At 42.1% G+C, this 24,252-nt stretch overlaps 1 protein-coding gene across 2 annotated transcripts in view; it reads left to right on the top strand.

Annotated features, from left to right (window-relative positions):
* The window catches only part of Map4k5 (mitogen-activated protein kinase kinase kinase kinase 5), an 85,004-nt gene extending 61,666 nt beyond the window's left edge, over positions 1 to 23,338 (top strand). Inside the window, exons 18-32 of one of the 2 annotated variants that reach the window (XM_021202107.1) lie at positions 1,049 to 1,146; positions 1,701 to 1,742; positions 2,832 to 2,916; positions 3,995 to 4,074; positions 4,796 to 4,856; positions 8,518 to 8,520; positions 8,993 to 9,107; positions 9,410 to 9,468; positions 11,084 to 11,187; positions 11,539 to 11,716; positions 14,168 to 14,236; positions 15,763 to 15,855; positions 17,943 to 18,013; positions 19,999 to 20,054; positions 21,720 to 23,338. In XM_021202107.1, coding sequence (XP_021057766.1) covers positions 1,049 to 1,146; positions 1,701 to 1,742; positions 2,832 to 2,916; positions 3,995 to 4,074; positions 4,796 to 4,856; positions 8,518 to 8,520; positions 8,993 to 9,107; positions 9,410 to 9,468; positions 11,084 to 11,187; positions 11,539 to 11,716; positions 14,168 to 14,236; positions 15,763 to 15,855; positions 17,943 to 18,013; positions 19,999 to 20,054; positions 21,720 to 21,807 — 1,202 coding nt within the window. In that variant the 3' untranslated portion in view covers positions 21,808 to 23,338. The remainder of the gene's footprint in view (positions 1 to 1,048; positions 1,147 to 1,700; positions 1,743 to 2,831; positions 2,917 to 3,994; positions 4,075 to 4,795; positions 4,857 to 8,517; positions 8,521 to 8,992; positions 9,108 to 9,409; positions 9,469 to 11,083; positions 11,188 to 11,538; positions 11,717 to 14,167; positions 14,237 to 15,762; positions 15,856 to 17,942; positions 18,014 to 19,998; positions 20,055 to 21,719) is intronic. The other variant, XM_029540938.1, reaches the window with a different exon arrangement.
* Positions 23,339 to 24,252: the final 914 nt, after the last annotated feature.

Here is a 24,252-nt window from a genome sequence, read left to right as displayed (position 1 = left end):
TATGTAAGTACACTGTAGCTGTCCTCAGACACTCCAGAAGAGGGTGTCAGATCTTGTTACGGATGGTTGTGAGCCACCATGTGGTTGCTGGGATTTGAACTCTGATCCTTCGGAAGAGCAGTCGGGTGCTCTTACCCACTGAGCCATCCCACCAGCCCCTCATTCAGCTTCTTAATAAATATAGGATCCAGAGGAAGAACCCATGTTGACAGAAGTCATGCCCATATACACATAACATTATAAAAAGTGGCTGTGCATGCCGGGCGTGGTGGCGCACGCCTTTAATCCCAGCACTCGGGAGGCAGAGGCAGGCGGATTTCTGAGTTCGAGGTCAGCCTGGTCTACAGAGTGAGTTCCAGGACAGCCAGGGCTAAACAGAGAAAACCCTGTCGCAAAAAAAAAAAAAAAAAAAAAAAAGTGGCTGTGCTTGCTAGGGAAGAAACCAGCCTAAACAACATAGTAAGACAGGTCTCTAATTAATTTAAAAAATTAATATGATGGAGGGAAGAAAGGAACGACATGGTGTGTGATTGAGCCTAAATAATTATTGTACTTAGCAGAGCCCTGACATTTCTGAGAGGGGCGAGGATAGAGAACAGTGAGGTGGGTTATTGGAGGGTGCTAAGGAGTTTGAGGAGTTTACAGGAGGGAGAGCCAGTGCTGAGACATTCTGGAGAATAAGAAGGATTAAGCAAATACACTATCATCTGAACCATGTTTGAAGCAGTCTAACATGCTGAAAGAGTGGTATCTGAGGTAGGACTGAGCATGTAGAATGGTTTCTGTGGGAAAGACGTTGAGTATCACTGTCCCTAGGATAGATGTTATTTGTGTTCACAATGTGTTTGTCATAACCAAAGAGCATCACTAAGGATGCAGTGCAGCCTATGAGTCTGGAAGGCAGCATGGGGGACAAATTAATTCATCTGACAGAAACCAATGAGCCCCACACTCACCCAAGAGGAAGGGAAATAATGGGGGAAAGAAAAGTGATTTTTCACAGAACGTTCTTTGTGTGCTCCTTCAACTTTAACCTTGGTTCCCTTAGGAAATGGTGATGGTATTTCAAAGCTGATCAGTGAAAATACAGAGGGATCAGCACAAGCCCCGCGGTTACCTCGCAAAAAGGACAAGCGGGACTTCCCCGTGAGTACAGCGGCTGCTTGGGCACTATTGATAACTCTGAGCAAGGGTAAGAACCCAAGGAACTAAAGTTGAGCATGGTGATGTGGGCTGTTGTCCCAGCTTCACCAGAGGCTAAGGAAGAATCACTAGAGCTCCGAGGTTTGCAGTCATGGAGAAAGCACGAACACTGTTTCTTTTGTATGTATAAAGAGATGGCTCAGCTGCTGAGAGCACTAGTTGCTTTTCCAGACAGCTTGGGTTCAATTCCCATACCCACCATGTGACAGCTCTCACCCATCTGAAATTTCATTCCCAGGGGATCTGACACCCTCTTTGGGCCTCCATGGGCACCAGGCACACACGTGGTGCACATATAGGTGCATATATATATATATATATATATATATATATATATGTACAAAACATCCATATACATAATCTAAAAATAGTTTTAAATCAAGTATTATATATAATAACTGAAATAGTAAGTAGCTTACATTTACCTAGGCTTTCTTACAGTATTAAAAATTACTAAAAAAATAAAATAAAAAATTACTTAATTTTTTTTCCCACAGAAACCAACCATCAATGGCCTTCCACCCACCCCAAAAGTACTGGTAAGGACTGTTTTCATGGGACCTATTTGCTGATTTTTTTTTTTTTTAATCTCTTTAGAAACAGTAGAAGTAGATTTCCTGTCAAGTACATTCAGCCACTAAAGGAATTTTATAAATATAAAGTTGGGAGATAGATATGAGTGTACTGTAGTCTGATCACATACCCCAATTTGAGTGCAGTGGTTAAAATTTGGAAACCAAGTTGGATGTAATAGCAGGTCTGTATATAATCTTAGCATTCTGTAATGCTAAGGCAGAAAGATGATAGGTTCAAAGTCCGCCTACAGTGACTGGCCCACACAGTGAGTTCCAGACTACATCTGAGCAGTCAGATATCAAAGGAGGAGGCAGGGAGGAGGCAGAGGATATGGTCTGGGACAGAGAGAGGGAGGAATGAGGAGGGGGGCAGAGAGAGAAGAGAAAAGCAAGAACAAAAAGAAAAACAAACTTGAGAATTTATGCATTCTGGCAGTGGGGTCTCAGATTAGCATCCAAATACCAGCTTCATTTTAATTTGACTTTAATGCTGGGCCTTCTTCCTTATGTGGTAAATGTCTTTCTGCCCTGAAGCCATTCTCTCACCAAGCTGTGCATAATAGAAAACAAAAGGAAGCTTTGGTTCGCTCTTACTCTGTCACCTTATGGCGAGATGTGTCCTTGAGATATTCTGCTAATCATGTGACCAGGATGCTTCGTGAGTCAGGCTCTGAGACGGTTAATACCTAGGATATAAACTTGGTCTTTTGTCTGTTGCATGCATTGTAGAATTACACTGCAGTTCTTACCACTGCAGTGATGCTGAAAGAATCAAATATTATTTCACTTTAATAAAGTTAGTCCTGAAGTAATAGCTAAGTTCAAGCAGCTCCTTAAATATGTAGCTGTTTGGTAAATTTGATACATTGACTCTAAAGTGGAAAGAAAGGAAAGACCAGGACTCTGGGGAGAAAAAAATGTAACTGTTAAAAAGTTATATTTTGTTTTGAGGTAAAAAACCACAAATTTTCTTCAAAGAATTTGACATTGCATGATTTTCTAGAAATGTTAAAATTATATAATGAAATAAGCCTTCTTTCTTTCTTTATAAAGATGGGAGCATGTTTTTCAAAAGTATTTGATGGCTGCCCTTTGAAAATTAATTGTGCAACATCCTGGATACACCCTGATACAAAAGGTACAATTTCTGAATTATATATATGTGTGTATATACCTCCTGTAAAATATTTATTGTAGGGAAGATCTTTATAACTAGTGACTTGAAGTTGTTAACTTTAAAATTATGGTATAGGAACCCTGACAAGCTAATTACTTAGGTAGGCTTTGATTGAAGACCATTAAATTGAGCAGTGTCTAAGAGCTGTCCTGTGTGGGAGCTAACACGCTGTCACAGCCATCGTTTGTAAGGCCACTGAGGACCACAGGTGGGGGACAATGTTGTCTCTGTGTGCTGCATAAAACTTGTTAACAGCAGAAGAACCACGGGAAAATATTTAAGAGTAAAGGGATTTTGTGCTTGTAACTTGGCTTTGGGGCACAAGTGGGCATGCGTGAGGAAGATGTAATTCAAGACCAGTCTGCCGTAGACTGGGACAATATCGCAAAAAAAAAAAAAAAAAAAAATCAGGAAACTTATTGATATTTCTGTTTCACTGCTTCCACCATTTTAGTTTCTCCAGTCTAACATTCAGTTTAAAGTTCCACATCAGTCCTTTTGGATTGATTCATGCGTTCACGTTCGGGAAGATGCATCTGTCACTGTGACTCATTCGATCACTTACATCTCCCCAGGATTTGTGGGGAATGTTGGTTCCTGTGTCCTTCGGCATGGGGACAGTCCCTTACTTCCCTGTTCACACTTACCTTCTCAGAGTAAGAATTAGTCTTCTCTTGCAGAAACTCGGCTTCTTTTTAGTGGTAATGATATTTAGAAACCAGCATCTGAACAAGAAATATGTTCGATATTTGTGCTATGTCATGGATTATATTTGATTCATTTTTGAGTATTTGGAGTAACTTGCAGAAATGCACTACTCTAACAATAGTTTAAAATGCATTGAGAGATAGCATGACGGTGAAGTCTTACACAGCATAGATTTACGTTTTAAAACATGGGAGAGAAACATGGGGGCGTGAATGTTAGAAAATTATTGTGAATGTGTAGCTAACTCATGCTAAATATCACTACATATAACTCTTATCTGAATGAACAATTTCAGGAAATGATAATAAAGTCTGGTAACTTGCTATTATAGATCAATATATTATTTTTGGAACTGAAGATGGTATTTACACATTGAATCTCAATGAGCTACATGAAGCAACTATGGAACAGGTAATAAGAATTTGTTTAAGCTCAAAGATTTATTTATTTATTATATATAAGTACACTGTAGCTGTCTTCAGACATACCAGAAGAGGGCATCAGATCTCATTACAGATGGCTGTGAGCCACCATGTAGTTGCTGGGATTTGAACTCAGGCCCTCTGGAAGAACAGTCAGTGCTCTTAACCACTGAGCCATCTCTCCAGTCCCAGGAATTTTAACTTAAAGAATTAGTTTGAGGCCGGGCAGTGGTGGCACACACCTTTAATCCCAGCACTTGGGAGGCAGAAGCAGGCAGATTTCTGAGTTCGAGGCCAGCCTGGACTACAAAGTGAGTTCCAGGATAGCCAGGGCTATACAGAGAAACCCTGTCTCAAAAAAAAAAAAAAGGAATTAATTTGAGCAAATGGGACAAAAGTATCATAGTTTGAAATCTGTTTGTTTGAGCTCTAGTCTTAATTTTCATGGTTTAAATATTTAAAGGAGTGACATGGTACTGTCTTCATGTTTGTGTTGATTTTGTTTTCACAAAGAAAGGATTTTATAGTACTACTTGTTTTATTTTGCATGGTGCTGGGGATCAAGCCCAGCGCCCTGTGCATGGGAGGAAGCCCATGCTCTGGCTCGAGTCACGTCCCGGTGACACCTTCACTGTGGGGGGTCTGGGGCCGGGTAAGAGGAGAGAGTGCACACCTTACTGTTCTGATAATCTTCTTCTTCTTCCCTTCAGTTATTTCCACGGAAATGTACATGGCTCTACGTCATCAATAATACACTGATGTCATTATCAGGTATGCATGATGGTGAAAACATAGGCAAGCAGAGAAATGTAGTTTTAGTGTAGACTGTATGACAATGCCGTTTGTTGTTTGAAAAGGATCTGGTCTTCTGTGAGTGCTGCGTTCCCAGCCCCCTTCCTGCATCTGGACACCAGAGGAAAGGGAACACGGTGACCTGCTGAGCCCATTTCCTTCCACAACTTTTAACATTACTGGCTGCACTCTGCCTTCCATTGAGTATTAGCAGTGTAGCTGGAGGAAGCAGAGGGTCAAGCTACCTCCTTTCTCCATAAACTCTAGCAAACCACCCATTCTTAGCCCATTATCAAAACAAAACAATGGCATTAAAAACAAAAAACAACAACAGATCAGGTTGTTGTGGGGGTTAAGTAAAATAACAGTCCAGTGCTAAATTATAAAGTCTTAATGCAAATGTTGTTCTGGATCAATATAAAGTACCTTAGACTGGACCTTCTCACCCAGGGGTCTGGGGTGATAGATAGCTCAGTCTGTAGAGTGCTTTACAGCAAGCATGAGGACCTTTGTTCTGTCCCCAGCATCCATGTAAAGAGCCAGGTGTGACGCACACTTGTAATTCTACTCAACACACATGGGTCATACACGCCAGCACTCACACACACAAGCACACAAAGCTTATCTAAACAAGGTGATTTCAGAACAACCTCTTCTGATTTTAGCATTGTCAGGTTTTTTGGTAGCTTGTGGTAATGAAAGTATCAGATATGTTACCATATCTTTAGACTTTTGTCTTGTAGTTCTTTGTATCCAGTGTCTTAGTCGCTGTTCTGTTGCTGTGAAGAGACACCATCACCAAAACAACTCTAATAAAGAGAAAGCAATCAACTGGGGCTTCCTTACAGTTTCAGAGGTTTAGTTGATTATCATCACAGCAGGGAGCATGATAGCATCCAAGAAGGCACCAAATCAGTAGCTGAGGGCTACATCTAGGAGACTAGAGCTGGCATGGGTAATAAGGCCAAACCGACTAATCCTTCTAATCCTTTCAAATAGTGTCACTCCCTAATGACTAAGCTTTCAAATATATGAGTCTATGGGACCCATTTTTAGTCAAACCACCACACCCACCAAACAATATTTTCTTACACATTAGACTTACAAAGCTACCTGGAGGCTAACTGATTGATTTAATTTGCAGTTCAAGTTATCTAATTATTATTTCTTCAGGAATCTGTATTTTAGCTATAACAATGTTTATGAAAAATACAATCTTGTGTATAAATGTCTTGTAAGAAACAGATATCCTAAGCAGTGGTTCTCAACTTTCCCAATGCTGTGACCCTTTTTATATAGTATCTTAGTTAGAGTTTTATTTCTGTCGAGAGACACCATGTCCAAAGTAACTCTTATAAAGGCTAACATTTAATTGGGGCTAGATTACAGTTTCAGAGGGTTAGTCCATTGTCATCATGGAGGGAAACATGGAAGCATGCAGGCAGACATGATGCTAGAGGAGCCATGAGGTCTGTGTCTTGATCAGAAGGCAGCCACAAGGAGACTGGATTCCACAGGCAGCCAGAAGGATGCTCACTTGCACACTAGGTGCAGCTTGGGCTTCTATATGAGACCTCTGAGCCTACCTCCACAGTGACACATGTCCTCCAACAAGTCCATACCTCCTAATAGTGCCACTCCCTATAGGCCAAGCATTCACACATGTGAATCTGTGGGGGCCATACCTATTCTAACTACCACATACTGGTCCTCGTATTGTGAACTTGAACCATAAATTATTTTTGTTGCTACTTCATGATTATAATTTTGCTTAGTTATAATGTAAATATCTGTGTTTCCCAATGGTTTTAGGTGACCCCTGTGAAAGGGCCGTTCTATCCCCTAAAGGGGTTGTGACCCACCAGTCGAGAACTGCCGCTCTCAAGAGTACTTAATCTTTTTTGTTTTACTTATGATTAGCCTGTCAATTTTTATTTTATTTTTATTTTATTCATATATTACTCTTGTGAAAAGAAATCAACCCAATTCTATTTGAGTGACTTCTAAATGTCTTTGCCAGACTTAATTCACTTTATTTTTCTTACATAAAAATCCATGTAGAGCCACGGCAGGAGCCTGGGTTCTCTGAACCAGAGTGGGTGTGTGTTTTCACAGATGGTCAGGGAAATCCTGAAAGAGAAATGTGGTGAGCACAGTCTCTTTTCCAGGTCTGGGGCCAAGTAGCTATAGATCTTGCAGAAGACATCAGAGGTGAAGTTGCCCGGGGTGGAGTGCAGCCCCTAGCTGATATGCAACAGTCACCAATACCCCCGAGCCACATCAACTTCTCGGGCACTGGAGCAGGGATGAGGTGCAGCAGCACAGAGCCACAGGAGCCTCTCACAGTGCACGAGACACCGTGGGGCTTGTCTGTCTTCCCCCCAAGTGCTGTCTGGACAGGGAGAGTGTGAATGTTGTCCCCTCAGATGGCAGTGGCCTCCTGCCTGGAGTGAGTAACACAAGACCAGTGTGACCATTTAGTCCCCAGTAGTGACAAAAGCCTTGAAGCTGACCCAATGCACTGCCCAAGTCACTTCTGCTCTGGCAGGATCTCTAGACCCGTATCCTTTAGGAATGCTCTAGGAAAAATCAGGGATCACAGATTTCCTGGTGGCAAGGGGAACAGGCAGACTGCATCCTGGTCCTGGAACTTGACCTTCATGTCCTTGAGCAGGTGGTCCAGTTTGGGGAAGGATCCACTCGTTGTCTTACCTTACCCCCATGAGTGCCATGGCTCCTAAAATCACTGTGACAGCTTCCATGGCCTCTCAGGCCTGGGCCTCCCTGTCCCCAGCCCCTCGCTAAATCTGAGCAGCAACTCTGGGTTCTGTCAGTAGAATAATATCTCTAACTCTTGCCACTTTTATCATTAGACACAGCTTTAAAACTGCACATAGTACACCTTATATTCTCATGAAATAACATGGGACGGCAGAGAAAGGTTTTTTTATGAAATCATTTCTATAATGCAGTTAGAGTTCCTCCTAAAACAGAGAATAAGTATCAGCCAGTCTGTGTGAATAGAAAGGTAGAGGGAAAGAAAGGGCTGTGTTGGCCAGAACGTTTCTCTTCTGAGAAAACACAGAAATTCTTGTGAGGATAAATACCTGTGTGGTGTGTTTCTGCTAGTAAGGGGCTAAGTGTTGTTAGAATCAGATGTTGTTTATGCGTCTCGCCTGCTGAGCGTAGCTACAGTGTGATATGTCTGGGTTGTCCGTCACTGTACTAGGGCTCATAGTACTGGCTTATTTTACTTTGTCTTTCATTAAAATCTGTGCATTTAAATTTTATTCACAATTTTAATGAAAGATAATTCTGTAAATCGCTGATAGATAAACCTGTCCCAAAGAGCTAAGCGCGGCATTGTAGAATTTTCTGTTTGTCTGTACTCTTGTAACTGCTTGTAACACATGTGTGCATAGTGTTTAACAGTTTCTCCTTCTCCACAAGTACCAAGCAGATTACATTTATTCTTCCTAGATTACCGATTTGTCAAACATGTCTAAACAGAATTATCCACTTGCTTAAAAATAAGTTTATCCATTACTTTCAAAATAACACTAACCAAGTCTGTTTGTTGTGTTTTGCATGTTTTTCTGTTTTGCTTGGTCCTTGAACCTTACTGGACTCGCCACCTTAGAAGGTAATTGCACTTTTTTTTTCTTTTTGGCAGGTTTTATTGTTGTTTTGTTTTGTGTTTGTGTGTGTGTGTGTGTGTGTTTGTTTGTTTGTTTGTTTGTTTTGAGACAGGGTTTCTCTGTGTAGCCCTGGCTGTCCTGGAACTCACTCTGTAGACCAGGCTGGCCTCGAACTCAGAAATCCACCTGCCTCTGCCTCCCGAGTGCTGGGATTAAAGGCGTGTGCCACCACGCCCGGCTGTTTGTTTTTGAAACAGAACTTTACTATGTAGCCCAGGCTATCCTGGAACTCACCATGTAGATTATTGGGCTGGCCTTGAACTCACAGAGATCCACCTGCCTCTGCCTCTGCCTCCTGATTCCTGGGATTACAGGCATGCACCACCATGCCTGGCTAGTTGCATTTTCTTTTTCTTGAAAATTGTCTTTTTCTAATGAAATTTATTATAGTAAAAGTAAATTCTTTCTTTTCCACAGGAAAAACCTTCCAGCTCTACTCTCACAACCTTATTGCTTTGTTTGAACAAGCCAAAAAACCAGGCTTAGCTGCCCACATCCAAACGCACAGGTTTCCTGACCGCATTCTGCCAAGGTACAGCATAGCACTTAGATCCTACTGGGCACCGGTTAGCGTGTGTGTGTCTTCTCTCTAAGCTGCCAGTGTTCCTTGTCTAGTGAAACAGCTTTCTTAATTTACATGTCAACCAGACTACAAATAATTCATATTCATACATGAAAATCATATGGAAGTTTTATAACAAATTTTTTATTCTATAAAGTCAGAGTCCAGGGTGATTTATTTTTAAGCTCTTACCTGTTTGATTCTGGTGTAGTGTTCCATATGTCACCATATGCAACCACAATATAGTCCATTCATAATGTCTTATATTTCAGAAAATTTGCCTTAACAACAAAGATTCCCGATACAAAAGGCTGCCATAAATGCTGCATAGGTGAGTGAATGCCCTCTCAAACTTGATGGTTAGAACTTTTAATATCTTTCAAATTACTTGAAGAATCCCATAGTGTCAGTAAAAGGAAAAGTCATTATGGGAGCTTAGCCAGCTGTGGATAGCATCATCCAGACTACCCCCAATTCAGCAACTGCTGGAAGGACTCCAGAAGTCACGGGCAAGTGTGATGCCCACAGTCGTGATTACAGGATACAGCACAGCTGTGTGAAGAAGAGCAGGAGGAAGAGCACAGGGCCGCCAGGCGTGGTGCTGCTGCAGTATGACATCCTGTTGTCCCTCGTGGTGTGGCTAGGTGGTGGCTCACATAACACTGCCAGTCGGGTGTAGGTTCAAGTGTTCAGACTTTTTACTGGGGCTGCATCATGAAGGTGTGAGGTTACCCACATAGGTAATCTCATTTCCAACCCATCTAGTGACTAGCTGATGATAAAGGAGCCAAAGCCCCAACCCAGAGTCACACTGTTGGTCTGGCAGGACCAGCTTCCCATACTAAAATTATCTGGTGTCAATGGCCCCACCTAAGTCACATTGTTAGATGTAAGGCGAGATGGGAGGTTCAAGCATGGCATGCCGAAGATTCCAGGGGTTTAGCGGGTGTTTCTGAGAGGAGTATTAGAAGATGGGCTTGAAGCAGTGGTACATTCCTTACTACAGAACTGTTGCACTTATGCCTTAAGTAGTGCTTGACACTGACTATGTCATATGGGAGCGACAGAACCTAGAATCAGATCTAGGCCCAATCTCTTAAATCTTGAACTTCTAATGTCTGGGAGTTGTTGGTTTGCCTGATCAGTGAGCTTACATATTTATCTTCATGAAAAGATACTCTATAGAACAAAGTACTCATCTACATGTGCTCTGGGTACAGTCACGTGTCATTTCATGGTGTATATATCACTGGGTGATTTAACCTTGTACATACACAAACCAAGTGATTTGTCACCAAGTAGTGTCATCTGCAGAACCACCAAGATGTACTCGAGCCTTTGCTGACTGACATGCTACACGGTGTGTGACAGTACACCCCGATTTCAGCTTCCTAGGGAGAATCAATGAGAATCATGTGTCTGCTGTCATCCCAAGATCTATGGCTCAGAAAGGTCTAGAAGCTTGCAATCTTCAGACTTGGTGCAGTTCTGCAGAACTTAGAGCGAGTACCTGTTGACGAAGCCCTTGGGGGTTGTGGTCAGTGGCAGGCACTGGGAGAAAGCCAGACCAGTATGAATTTTTGTAGATTTGAGTCAAAGGATGGTCCAGCAAGATGGATTCATGTATGTACTGATGCACATCACATGTTGCTGGGTTTTTCTCATACCAGCAGCTGTCTTCATTAAAAACTAAGTCACAAACTGAGTGAAATAGTGCACATCTATCCTCCCAGCACTCAGGAGGCAGAGCCTGCCTCTCTGTGTGTTCCAGGCGAGTTCCAGACCAGCCAGAGCTACACAGTGAGACCCTGTATAAAAAGAAAAGTCACTTGGCTTTTAGGAGAATGTAGGTCAACTGTTAATTTACCTAGCCTAGTTATACCTTCTCACCAAAAGAAACTCAGTGATGTGTATGTGGCTAGGATTTTTGTTTTCTTTCTTTTCAGTTAGAAACCCTTACACGGGACATAAGTACCTCTGCGGAGCTTTGCAGTCTGGCATCGTTCTGCTTCAGTGGTATGAGCCGATGCAGAAATTCATGCTGATAAAGGTACATGTGACTCTCTTACACTGTGCATAACTCCAGTGGCTAAGGCCGGAGTTACTACTACAAGGACAGCCCCTGAGAGTTAGCAGGAAGCCCGTGTGTGACGTGTCGTGTTCTTAGTTCTATCTTCTCTATAACCTCCCGTTACTTAATAAGCCTCTCGAATCATCATGGCCACACATGTTAATGTGGCCAGTTCTCTCAAGTTTCTCTGAACACCAGTCTTGCTCCTCGTCACAGAGAAGCGAGCTTTTATACACGAGGCAGGGCGAGTGAGGAGCAGCCTCCTAGCTGACTTCCCACGGCCCGCTGTGAACGAGGGGTTGCTGGATTCCTCCTGTTTGTCTGTTGCAGCATTTCGATTTCCCTTTGCCGAGTCCACTGAATGTGTTTGAAATGCTGGTGATCCCAGAGCAGGAGTACCCCATGGTTTGTGTGGCCATCAGCAAAGGCACAGACTCCAACCAGATAGTTCAGTTTGAGACAATCAACTTGAATTCCGCATCTTCCTGGTTTACAGAAATCGGTGCAGGTGAGTGGTTTTCACTTTATGTTATGTCCCAGCTCTTACCTATATCAGAGGCAGACTTAAGTTCAACCAGTGTGGCCTTCTAATTAAAATGTAAGCATAGGGGCTGGAGACATGGCTCAGTGGTTAAGAGCACTGACTGCTCTTCCAGAGGTCCTAGGTTCGATTCCCAGCACCCACATGGCAGCTCATGAGTGTCGGTAGCAACTGTTGCAGGGGCTCCAACACCCTCATACAGGCACACATGCAGGCAAAACACCAAGGAATATAAAATACAAATGAATTATTTAAAAAATAAAAATAATGTAAGCATAATTTTCTAAGTAAAAAATTACCTACATTTCTAAATAATAAGAAATTACCTACATACAGTTTGTGCTCTCTGTTTGCCCACGGCCTTTGTTTGTTTGTTTACGGGTGACCCGCCACCACCATAGTCAGTTTCAGACAACAAGCCTGATATTGTATAGCTCACAAATTTATGGAAAATTTAACAAGCTTGCAAGCCCTGAACTGTGAATACCTGCTGTGTGGACCAAGCTGTAATTCCCAGTAAGGGAAAAGAAGAAAGCTGCTTGCAGCTGTTCCTCACCCTCCTCTGTGGTCTTCATGGCGTCTGCAGTTGGCTGTGTGCCTCCTATGAAGCTAACAGAAGGGGTAAAGTTCCTGTCACCAGAGGAAACAGCCGAAATGCAAATGATTCTTGGTTAGGCCAGCACCACAATAAGCGGCTGTGCATCCGTTTATTAAGGCCGTGCTTAGGCCAGGCATGGTGGTGGTACATGCCTTTAGCTCGAGCATTCTGGAGGCAAGAGCAGGCAGCGCTGTATAGTCAAAGCCTGTCTCCAGAAGAATTGAAAATAAGAACAACACAAACCCAAATGATATTTACCCCATAGTCCAGCATGGCAATTGTTGCATAGTTAGCCATAGCGATGCATACCCTCCTCCTTCAGGATGGTGTGTGGGAGGTTACACTTCTATATGCTAGAGGTGGATTGAGTCCTCTTTCGAATCTCAGAATTTGAGTTGGTTTTTGAGATTTTGATGTGGTCTAGTGCCTCAAGTGTCACATTATATCCACCTTTAACATTGTCCCAGCTAAAATAAAAACAGTCCCATAAGTACTTCCTGAGTAAGCCAGGCCCCTGAGGCTATCATGAGTTCGCCCGTGGACTGGGACAAGGCCCCTTTCAGTCCAGCTTTCGTCCTCATTAGGCTTTTTTGCACAAGTAATCGTTAATCCAACCCCAGATATGTTCGTTGTTGAGCCAAGAGCCTTTAGCTGGCAACGCTGTAGCCTTGAAAGGAGCTCTGTTCTAGGAGTCCTTCCTTTGCAGATTGTGACTCATTACTGCATGATCCCTGACACCCAGGGTAGCCCTCAACATGCTCACTTCTTGCTATTTGTTGAGTGAGTGAATGAACGTAGATTAGCTGAGAAAAATGACATCTGGTGTGTTACCTGAAAGATGCATCATTGGTTGTCTACTGTGCTGCTCAGTGATGTGTCTTTAAGGGACCGTGTGCCTGCTGTAGAAACGGATGACATGACTGCCCCATGGTATGGTTAAAGGGGAACTTTTTATTGCAGATGTAAGAGAGGAAATCTGGGAGAGTCCAGAGCAGAGAGAGAAAGAAATCGGCTGACTATGCCAGCAGACTAGACAGGGCCAGGGCTATCTGCAAGAGATGGGAGATTAGCAGGGGGTAGAAAATAGAGGCCACCTACAGAGAAGCACATCAGGAATAGCAGGGTTATAAAGAGAATGAGTAGCTACAGGGAGGGAAGTCCAAGAGCAGGAGGGTGTGTCGGGGAGGTGGGGGGGAGGGCTGGGATGCCAGCACGGACTCTGAAATGTGTAACAGGAACTTGGGTAATGAAGGGGCCTGGAGGTCAGCTTTAATGTGCTCACACACACCACAGGTAGCCATATGTCCCTTTGCCAGAGGGACAGGAAATGGCTCCTTTTCACAAGTTCCTGAGAAATTCTGGCTTCTATCTAACTGCCAGAAATCCTCCTATATGTATACAGGTTAAGCTCATTTCTGGATATTTGGACTGGCTTTGGGGTTTGGAAAAGTGAAGTTTCCTTTGGACTTGACAGATTCCATCTCTTGTGAGTGCAGAACAAAATCTAACCATTGTGTGTCTGCCCTTATCACATCATCATGATAGCCCACCTTTCTAAAACAAAAGTAGTAATGAGGGCAGTACTGCATTTTAGCTCGGGTGTCCATGTCAGAGCCGAGCTGACATCTGTTCTCCTAAACTGAGGTACATACTTCTTTGTTGTTGTTGATTTGTTTTGTTTTGTTTTGTTTTCAATAGCATGACACGATGCAGCTTTCACCATATTTCAAAGAGTAAATCACAGCAAGAATCAAATTTTGTTGGTTTCTAAGCCCTGCTTCACTGAAGTATGTTGTTAACTGTAACCTTTCCCCACTTAGGCAGCCAACAGCTGGATTCCATTCATGTGACGCAGTTGGAGAGAGATACTGTTTTGGTGTGTTTAGACAGTAAGTATTATTTTGAAGTTTATTTTGAACGTACTACTTGATAAAGCAACCCCTTTAGTGAAGTTATTCTGTTATTCAGGCCCTTTCTCCTTAAGTGACCTGGTTGTATTGTCTAAGCAAGAGGCTGAGCTGCTTGCTCTCCCTAGGTGCTGTCCTTTTGTTTTACATTTGACTCACATGGAGACATTTGCACTGGAATCTCTGTATAAACTGTCCCCTCTCTGTGTAATTATGAGAGTAGGAGGTCACAGAGTCGCTTAACATGTCTGAAGCACTCAGGTTCCCAATCTGTTACGCAGGAGACATGTTACTGATGGGAGCAGATTGCCGTGTGAGCAGGGAAGGCAGGAAACACAGCTTAGCAGGCGTGTTACTTTGATTTTGCAGTGGAGGCACTCCAGTTCTCAAAACCCATCTTCTTTTCTGCAGTAAGTGTTCTAGGATAGACTGTACCCAGTCTTGGAATTATATTTGGAACATGGCTGTACAGCTTGCTTTTAGTGGCCAAACCACCTGTATGTATAAGATCATGTAACAGCACAGCTGAGTAACCCAAAGGCTGCAAGGGCTTTACCCCTTGCCATCCCTTGGTGAGGGACTTGACTCTGAACACCTGTCAGGTAGAAGTGTTACAAAGTTATCTATAAGGAAACTGCATAGTTTTTTTTTTTTTTTAATCCTAAGAGATACAAAGTGTGCTATTAGCATAACACATAAGCATGACAAGAATCCCAGAAGGCTAAGGCCTTCCTGCTAAACCCTGCAAGTCTATGAATCATCAAAGGAAGACCTTCGTCTCAGTTTTCATGTCCGTGTTATATATCGTAACAGTCTTAAGAACACATTAGTTAACAAGACTCCCTGCTTCCTGAAGAAACCGATTTCTGTTTTTAAAGACATACTTTTGAAAACTATGTTCCCAGCTCTGTGATTTATAAGTTGGCTTTGGTAGACAGCGGTGGAGACAGGCTTATAATCTCAGACTGTGGGAGTGAGCGCTGAAAATTGAAGTTATTGGTTTTTTGTTTTTTTGTTTTTTTTAAGTCTCCTCAAGCTAATGTGAGAATGAGAAAGCAGGGGGAGCAGAGGGAAAGAGGCTGCCATGCGCTTGTCCCCACCTTACTGCCATGGGGAGCATGGGCCCATGGCCCCCGAGTCACTGGGCTCCTATGGCCAGGCAGAATTGCTTCAAGTGCTACTTGATAAATACAGTGAGATTTGTGAGGGAGAAATCAGAACTTGTGGCTAAATATTCAAACATCAAAGTAGCCACTTTTTTAAAAAAATGAAGATATTCAGTTATGCTCTGTAATTTTAAAAATAGCAAAGTCCCACTTATTGAAAAAGGGCACTGTAACTGTGTCTTTTAAATCATACTAATGATGATTTGTTACTGGGCATACCCAAACCAAGATAAATCTTTGAACCTTATTAAGAATATTATTTGATATCCATATAAAACCCATTATATTTGTTTTAAGAAATTTTCATTTCCAGTCTTGACCTTTTTTTAAATTTCTTTTAAGAATTTGTAAAAATTGTAAATCTACAAGGAAAGCTGAAGTCCAGTAAGAAGCTGGCATCTGAGCTGAGTTTTGACTTCCGCATTGAGTCTGTGGGTAAGTCCTCTTGTGTGGCTGACCTTGGATAGCTGGTGGCTCTGATGGTGCTCACCCTGGGGTGTGTCAAGCAGCAGCTGACTCGTAGCTCTGCCGAGAGAAACACTGTCACTAACCAGCTAGGCCGTGCATGTGGCCACTGCTTTCTAAGTTTTCAACTAATTACATTTTTTTTATTATTATTTTATCAGTTTCATACATGTAATTCACATTGATAATGGTCCTGTCCCTGGGTATTGGTTTTTAAATATGCTCAATATTTTTTTAAAGCATTATAGGATTGGGTGTGGTGGTGTGCAGGCTTTTACACCCCAGCACTTGGTTAGCAGAGGTAATTGGTTCCCTGTGAGTTCAAGGTTTCAAGCCAGCCTGGTCTACAGAGCAAGCTCCAAGCCAGACTGCTAGTGAGACCAACCCAAACAACAGTGGGATTTCCACTTCCATCTTTTTTTGCTGGTATGTCAGCATTTTCCCCCAGGAGAATAGAGATTGTGAGGAAAAAATATGATAGATCCAAATATTTATTGTATATTATATAATTACCTGTATATGGCTTTTTAAAATGTCTCTGACTAGTTAAAAAACATTCTGGATTTTTATTTATTTATTTATTTTGGTTTGGGAGTTTTTGTTCTGTTTTTGTTTTTTATTCTAACCTGAGCTTCTCATATTAAACTAGAATTTTCTTGTAGCACAGTGGGTAAGGGGCACAGGTCATAGCTTGCTCAGTGATAGTACATGAGGACTCCAGACACTACCCTAACACCAAAATGAATAAAATACGTTGTGCCCTTGTGTAACAGATGATAGAAAAGCACCTAACTCACTGGGGCAGAAACCCTAAGCTATCTGAAGAGTCAGAGAGAGGGACTTCGGAAGCTTGTTTCTTCTGTCCCTGGTAAACACTGCATACGACATGTCAGTCTCTTAGCTGAGATGTACTGATGTCACATGTGCCCCACTGTCTGGAGAATTTTTACTGTTGGACAGAAGTCTCCTCCTAGATGGCCGCCACTTCATTTCAGTAAACCTTAAAATGGTGACAAGGCTCCTCTCAGAGGCCCTTTAAATCATGTCTCAAAAACAAGACAATACCTGGATCCCTCGTTTGTCACATCTAGGGAAATAGGCGATCTGTCACTGACAAATGCTTCTGTCTCTCTTAGGCTGAGTTGTGTTGTGTCCCAGACACTCACGCACTGACCATGTCCTTAGTATCCCAGTGAGCAGCATGGATCCTGTGCCTGTCTGGCACGCACAGACCCTCCCTCGATTTGCTCCCTAGCACAAGGGAAAAGAAATGTTGAATCTTTTCCACGATTATGTTTGTTTATGTTTGTTGTTTTCTAATTCTAGTTGCAAGAATAGTCAGTAAAATACTAAGATACTTATTTAGCAACTGACTGAGGTCATAATATTCAACGTGATTAAGTTTTGATTATGAAGTGGGTTTATTTTCTAAAATTAATTTTATAATATGAAAATATGAACATAAAAGTTACCTGCTTGATAACTACTTGAATAACTTCTTTTACATCCAGAAACCCACTGCATGTTTTTACTGTTTCAATCACTTAAAACAGAAGTCACAGCATACGGAAGAGAAGTCAGCAGCCAGTACTCAGCTTATCAAGTCAGCCCGAGTTGGAGAAATGTCTACAGCACGCATCTTCGAGGCTTTGAAACTGTCTCAGTAAATTACTTGAGCTTAGACACTCCTTAGTCACAAAAATGTTGAGCAGTAATGGTCTAGACAGTGGAATTTTGCCCCAAGCACTTGAAAAGCCTTACATTATCATTGGTTAGAGAGTTAGGGAGGCGCAGGAAGACGGCTCAGTGCTGCAGAGCACAGGCTGCAGCCGAGTTTCCCAGCGTCCCTTTCAGGTCTGTACCCTCCAGTTCCAGGGGATCCCTTGCCTCTGGCCTCTGCAGGCACTTGCATGCACACACACCATACCACACACACAAACATGTACACAATTAAAAGGAATAAAAGTAAATCTTTCATTTAAAAAAAAAAGGCAAAACCCAAACCAGTCTGGGGAAGTCTGTTGTGCTCCCATTACATGTCCCCTCGTCTTCCTCAGTGTGCCTTCAAGACAGCGTGTTGGCTTTCTGGAAACACGGGATGCAGGGCAAAAGCTTCAAGTCAGATGAGGTGAGTCTGCACCACTTACCTCCATTCACTCCTACACTAGAGTTTTAATGGTGACCTGTTCATTTTTCCCTGTCCTCTCTGAGTCATGCACATGGCTTTGCTTAGTGCCTTGTTGCCTTAACTTGGCAGAATGCGCATCTGTGTTCTCTCTTCCTGTATGTTCACTTTGGTACTTTGGTTTTAAATTCCCAGTAGCCATGAGGAACTCCTAAATGTTTGCACAACCTCATTCCTTTATTTTGTAATTTGTAAAATATAATTGCTAACATCACTTCATTTTTCAAAATTTAGTGAATATTTTTCATGTCCACTATTGTTATAAATAATATAGAAGACCTATTATGGCAGTTTGCAAATATTAGCACATTTAAGGCTCAAAGTGATCCACTGAAGTAGGCACGTGACTAGTTACATGGCAGAGCCCAGGTTGGAAGATCTTCAAGCATAACTTTAAGCCAAGATGATCAGGGTGCCTTTATGCAGGGAGGAGAGTCTGGCTCCCTCCCTGAGGGACAACCCTCATGGAATCATTTCCCAGTTGTCAGATTCTTCTACACCAGAGGCTCATAAACCCATGGAACTGCCTGAAAGTGGAATCTTCCTTCTTGCTTTTGAATTTAGCTTATCTCTACCCTTATTTATATTTTAATAAATACTTATACTTCTAAGAAAAAGACATAATAAACCAGCGATCATTGGTTTTTTTACTGACCTAGGTCACTAAATGTCACCAGGTCCCTGTACTTAGTGAAATCTGTAGTCCTGCTCACTGCCACGAGGCTAATTGTTCTGTTGTTTTGTGTTCAAGATAGGCTTTCCCTCGAGTCCATGCTCACGGCCAGCACACTGAGTGTGCTAGCTCTTCTCATGCTCTGCACTGTGTCCTTTCCATCTTTGGGAAACTCAAACCCAGGGTCTCAGGCATGCAAGGAAGGGGCTTTCTGCTAACCAACATGCCCAGCCACGTCGCTGTCTGCTTGTAACACATCTCACTTTACTCTCTGCACATCTGCCTTTCTGATGATATTCTCATCCTTTGACATACACCTAGTTGAAGTCTAAGCTCTGCCATAAACTAACATTCCACAGTAATTAGAGCATTTCAACTTCATACCATAAAACTTAGTCCCCTGGAGTATACGGCGTCTAAATTGTTTGCAGATTGACTTTCATTATGTCTTTCCAGACGACAAGTTCCAGTTTACAGACTTTTTACACTAATCATAGCAATGTTAATTTGAGTTCCCCAAGAACCTGATCAAGATAACAACCCAAGTGGAGGTACTTTATCTAGGAATAGATTCTAGAAAACAAGTGATGTAATAAGACACATAAAAATAGAAAGAGGGGAACATCAAAAGCAAATCCATGTAAGTGGGCAGCTGTCTACTGTGCAGCAGGGGTCAGTCAAGTAGGAAGCAGCAGTGATTGATGCTGACCACACCCTAGCGGCAAGTCCATTACAGAAGAGGGAGGTGGAGTCTGGCGCACAGTGGCTGTCCATTTTGGATAGAGGCTGCACCACAGACCCCACTCTTTGGGAAGTGCTTGTGCCTGGTGGTGCAGCTCTGAAGACCGCAGAAAGCAGCAAATGTCATCTAACACTGAATGACCCTGGGCACTGGGGAAGAACAACAGGGTGCCCCACAGCACCTCACTGGCAGGGAAGGCTTACATGACCTTCTTGTAACTTTTAACTTCTCTGGCCTGGGGTGGGGGTTAGGGGAGAGCCCCAACAAGAAAAGAATTCAAATGCATATCACACAGAGTTCTTACAGAAAGCAGCTGACCCAGACTAGATGCTCTGTAAATACTGGCCCATTTCTACTGACAGTCAAAAAACAAACTTACTGAAATATATTTGATTTGGGGAATTATATCTTTGAAAAAGTATCCCCTTTCATTGCTAGATTTAAGTGACTGCTAAATTACTGTGTAAGGAATACCAGGGCCACAGTGTTACTGGTGGTTATTTTCATCCACAGGTTACCCAGGAAATTTCAGATGAGACCAGAGTTTTCCGCCTGCTCGGATCAGACAGGTTGGTTGTATTAATTTAATTATGTGAAAGCAACGATCAAACATTTGGCTAAACTTAAGCCCGTGTCGGGTTACAATCAGAATTCTTAGATGCCTCATCAACTTAAGAGAGATGATTGTCTTGAGAGAGTGAGTAATACTTAGTTTGCTAGGTTACCAGTCCTTTCAGGGTGAGAATCGTGCTTTGAGGGACAGTTGCATTCAGCCAAGGCCACACGTGTAGATAGGAGTGCTCACCCCATTTGACCAGAACAAGACTTCGCATCCCTTAATTCCCACTCTGTCTTCCTGGTGTGTTTCTTTCTAATAAGTATTATACATAAACCATCAGATGTTAGTTTTGTGTCATAAAAAGCTCACCTCATCTGGAGAGCATAGGCACGTGAAGAAGGAATGGGAGAATGGAGCTAATGACTCTGTGAAGGAAGGCTATAAGGAGGAAGGAGTTTCTGAAAAATGGTGGTCGGTTACCTCAGTGAAGGAGAACGGCAACCCACGGGCATGACAGTAAGAACTGTGACCAGAAACCAGGAGGAGGCAGCAGGAACTGGAGCGTCAACTCCACTGCTGAAGGGCTGGCCATTGAGGCGTGGCTCTGTAACTCTGAGGATTATGGTGGTAGAACATAACACCTCGTGGCTGATGCTTTTCTCTCCTCCCCTTTGCCCGGACTCTTCTCCTTGCCTGACTGTCCTTTGTAATGTCTCGTTATTCAGTCACAATTTGCTCTAAAATTTCACTTCTGAACTAAGACCTTTGGCTCATCTTCTTGTTTAGGCATCCCCTTGGTTCTTTATATATGCACATGTTTTTGTATTTTGTTTTCTTTCTCATTTTTTTAACATTGTAGTGTGTCTGTGTGTGCACACATGTGGAGATCAGAGGACAGCTTACAAGAACTGGTTCTTTCTACTACGTGGGTCCCAAGAATAAAACTTAGGTAGTTGGGCTCCTCAGAAGCCCCATTGCCTGCTTATATTATTTATTAATAGTAGTAGTTAACTCTGGGCAGACAGGTAATTTTATTTTTTCCTTCTACATTTCCACAGTGCATAAGGTATGTTTTTATTGCATAAAATTCACACAAAAAATACTCAGTATGTGTGAACTGTCTCTTCCATTTGCCCTCTAGACTTCCTTCTTTGTGTGGATTAAATCTTATTCTATTCTTAAACCTCTCCTCATAATTCAAATGCTGTGGAGTAGCTCTTGATTCCCTCCCCCCGCCCCCTCCGCTTTCAGTCCTCTGAAGCTCTCCCTGTCTTTACTCCTGGGAAAAGGGAGAGGTGGGGCAGGCAGCACTTTATTCTTTGTCTTAAACCATTTGTTTTCAAAGAACCTGTGCGCAGTTCACAGGTCCTCCTAGGGTTCTGTTGATTCTCTAGCCCTTGTTCTCTTGGTATAGACGCCTGAGACATTTGTCACAGCTGTTGTTGGCATAACTGAGTAAGCATATTTGGGTTCAGTGGGAATAAGGTGAGAACTATCCCCAACTGTGACAATACTTTATATAAAACAACTTTGTTCAGCTGTGCTTGAAGTTATGGAACACGATAATGACTTTGGCTGTGTCTCTGAATTTCATGTAAGTCTGTGGAAACAGCTGGTACTACTGGCTGTGGGGGACACCATGTGAATACTTAAGCTTTTCCTTGGTTTCTTTTAGGGTTGTTGTTTTGGAAAGTCGGCCGACAGAAAACCCTACAGCACACAGCAATCTCTACATCCTGGCTGGACATGAAAACAGTTACTGAGCAACAGAGATGAATTCCAAGTGACAAGAAGATGAATGAACACGTTCCATTGAAAACAAGAGTGTTTTAAGGGAATTCAGTACAGACTGCAGTGTAACTTGCTTTAATTGTTGTGGGTTTTATATCAAATGAACTGTACATTAGGATAGAATTCAGTATTTTCTGTAGCTGGAAACAGCTAGTCAATCTCTTGCCACTGTGTGGTGGTTATATCAAGTTTGCTTAATAAAAGCTATGAGACAAATAGTCCTCTAGTTCCGAGAAACACAGTCCTTTAAAAAAAAAAAAATGTTTGTAACAAGGTGCCATGGTGTTTTTAAATAACTCATATGATTATCTTGAGAGGGAGTTTACTGAGCATTACATCATTTTGTACCATGTCTTACTCCTTCTTAGTGAACATAATTTGATAAGACGTTATTGAACAAGCCTTTCACTTTGACATTGGCTGTTCTGTATGTTTTTGTAAGATAGAATATTTAATCCTTATTTATTAATCTCTTGCTGGAGTGGTGTAATGTTTCTAACTTTTAGCAAAGGAAGGTTGCAGAGCAGCTGAAATTGTTTATAATGTGTGAAAACGTTGTTTACCTTCACAGAGTAGTGCTTTAGGGGTTCCTGGCGGTGTGTTGGGGGGTCTAGCACATGCAGTTTCATTTTAACAGAATATTTTATGACACAGTTTCATACAGGGTTGCCTTAACATGAATTGGTTTTCACCTCCAGATGGTTGTAAGGGCTCGTGCAGAAATACTGATGGTGGACACAAAACCTCAGCAGGGATGTGTAATGTCCAGGTGTGACTACCGGATTTTTGACAAGCAGTATAATATACCTGTGATTTTGTTTTTTTACATTAGGGATAATCATAAGAAATTAATCTTCATATATATCATGACCCCTAATGTTTGGGAAAAAAGTATTTAACTGCCCATATTATGTATTTTACTTATGTTATTATGCCAAGGGGGAAACTGCAAAGTAATTGCACGTGTAATCTTGGGGTTTTCGCATACATAGGTATTCATTGTGAGTAGGTTTAAGGAAAAAAAAAAACACTTTAAGTGAAATTGGAATTTCTGATGGGATAGTATAGATAAATGATGTTTTTTTTATATTTTTTAAAAAGCCAGTATACTAAAATTAAAAAAGGACAGGGCTGTCTTTTAGTTTGTTTTTATTTTACAATTCTTAGTATTCAGAATTGATGCATTTTATTGGTACCAGCTGTCTTAATGCATTTATTAAGATCAGTTAGCATTGAGGTAATGAACACAGGAGCTAAGAGTAGCAAACTATAGAAGTAGTCTGACCGGATACTTGACAGGAAAACAATGTACCTATCTCATCTTTAGCAGTTTTATACAGTACATGTTATCATCTCCACTTTCCAAAGGAGGAAATTAGACTTTAACAAAGTTAAACAACTTACACGTTACATCCTGGTTAGTTCTTGAGCCAGACCAAGAGTCCTCCGACTCTGCTCTTTTCACTATGCAATATACAAGTAATAAAATGTTACGCAAATGAACTATAAAGTATTTGTTCTTTAAAGTGCACATATTGGGGTCGGGCAGCAAGATGCTCACAGGATAGAGGTTCTTGCCATTCAAACCTGACTGCTACCTAACTTTGGTCCCCAGAACCCACCCATGTGAAGATGAAGGGAGAAAGAATTGACTCCACAATGTTGCACCTGACCCCAATGAGTGTGTGCCTGTGCACACACCCCCAATAGTCAAATAGAATGCACATTGGCTGTTTACATGGGATGTGTTAAATGGGTCCTCTCAGGAGGAGTGCCACACACAACAGATGGCGGGAGGGCAAGCCTCAGACTTGAGAAAGTGAAAAGATCTAAGAAAGGTCCTGGTGCCCAAGGCCTCCTGCTCACAAGCTGTGTGCCTAGAGAACATTACAGTAAAAATGGGAGCTGTGCTGTGCCAGAGCTTGCAGTCATTCTTCTGTCCCATGCTGTGAAAAATGAGCAGTCAGTGAGAGTTGCAGAGAAGGCGAGGGGGGGAGAGAGCTCTTGAGGAAACAAGCTGGTGGGACAACAGAACCGTTGGAAGATTACAGGAAGATGGAGGCATGGTCGTGACTCGTGAGCAGACACTTCAAGAACTTTAAGGCTGGGCAGTGGTGGTGCACACCTTTAATCCCACCACTTAGGAGGCAGAGGCAGGTGGATTTCTGAGTTCGAGGACAGCCAGGGCTACACAGAGAAACCCTGTCCCTGTCTTGGGAAAAAAAAAAAAAAACTTTTAGAATATGAATAGTTCAAGTTGAAAATTTAGAATATAAAATTAAGGAAATTTCTCAGGAAATACATTGGCAAATAATATAAATATGGAAGAATTAAAGTTAAGAAAATTAAAGGGGGGGCTGGTGAGATGGCTCAGTGGGTAAGAGCACCCGACTGCTCTTCCAAAGGTCCAGAGTTCA

Source organism: Mus pahari, chromosome 7, assembly GCF_900095145.1.
Source record: "Mus pahari chromosome 7, PAHARI_EIJ_v1.1, whole genome shotgun sequence".
In the NCBI taxonomy this organism is placed as follows: Eukaryota; Metazoa; Chordata; class Mammalia; order Rodentia; family Muridae; genus Mus; species Mus pahari.
This window is presented reverse-complemented; position numbering and strand designations above follow the sequence as displayed.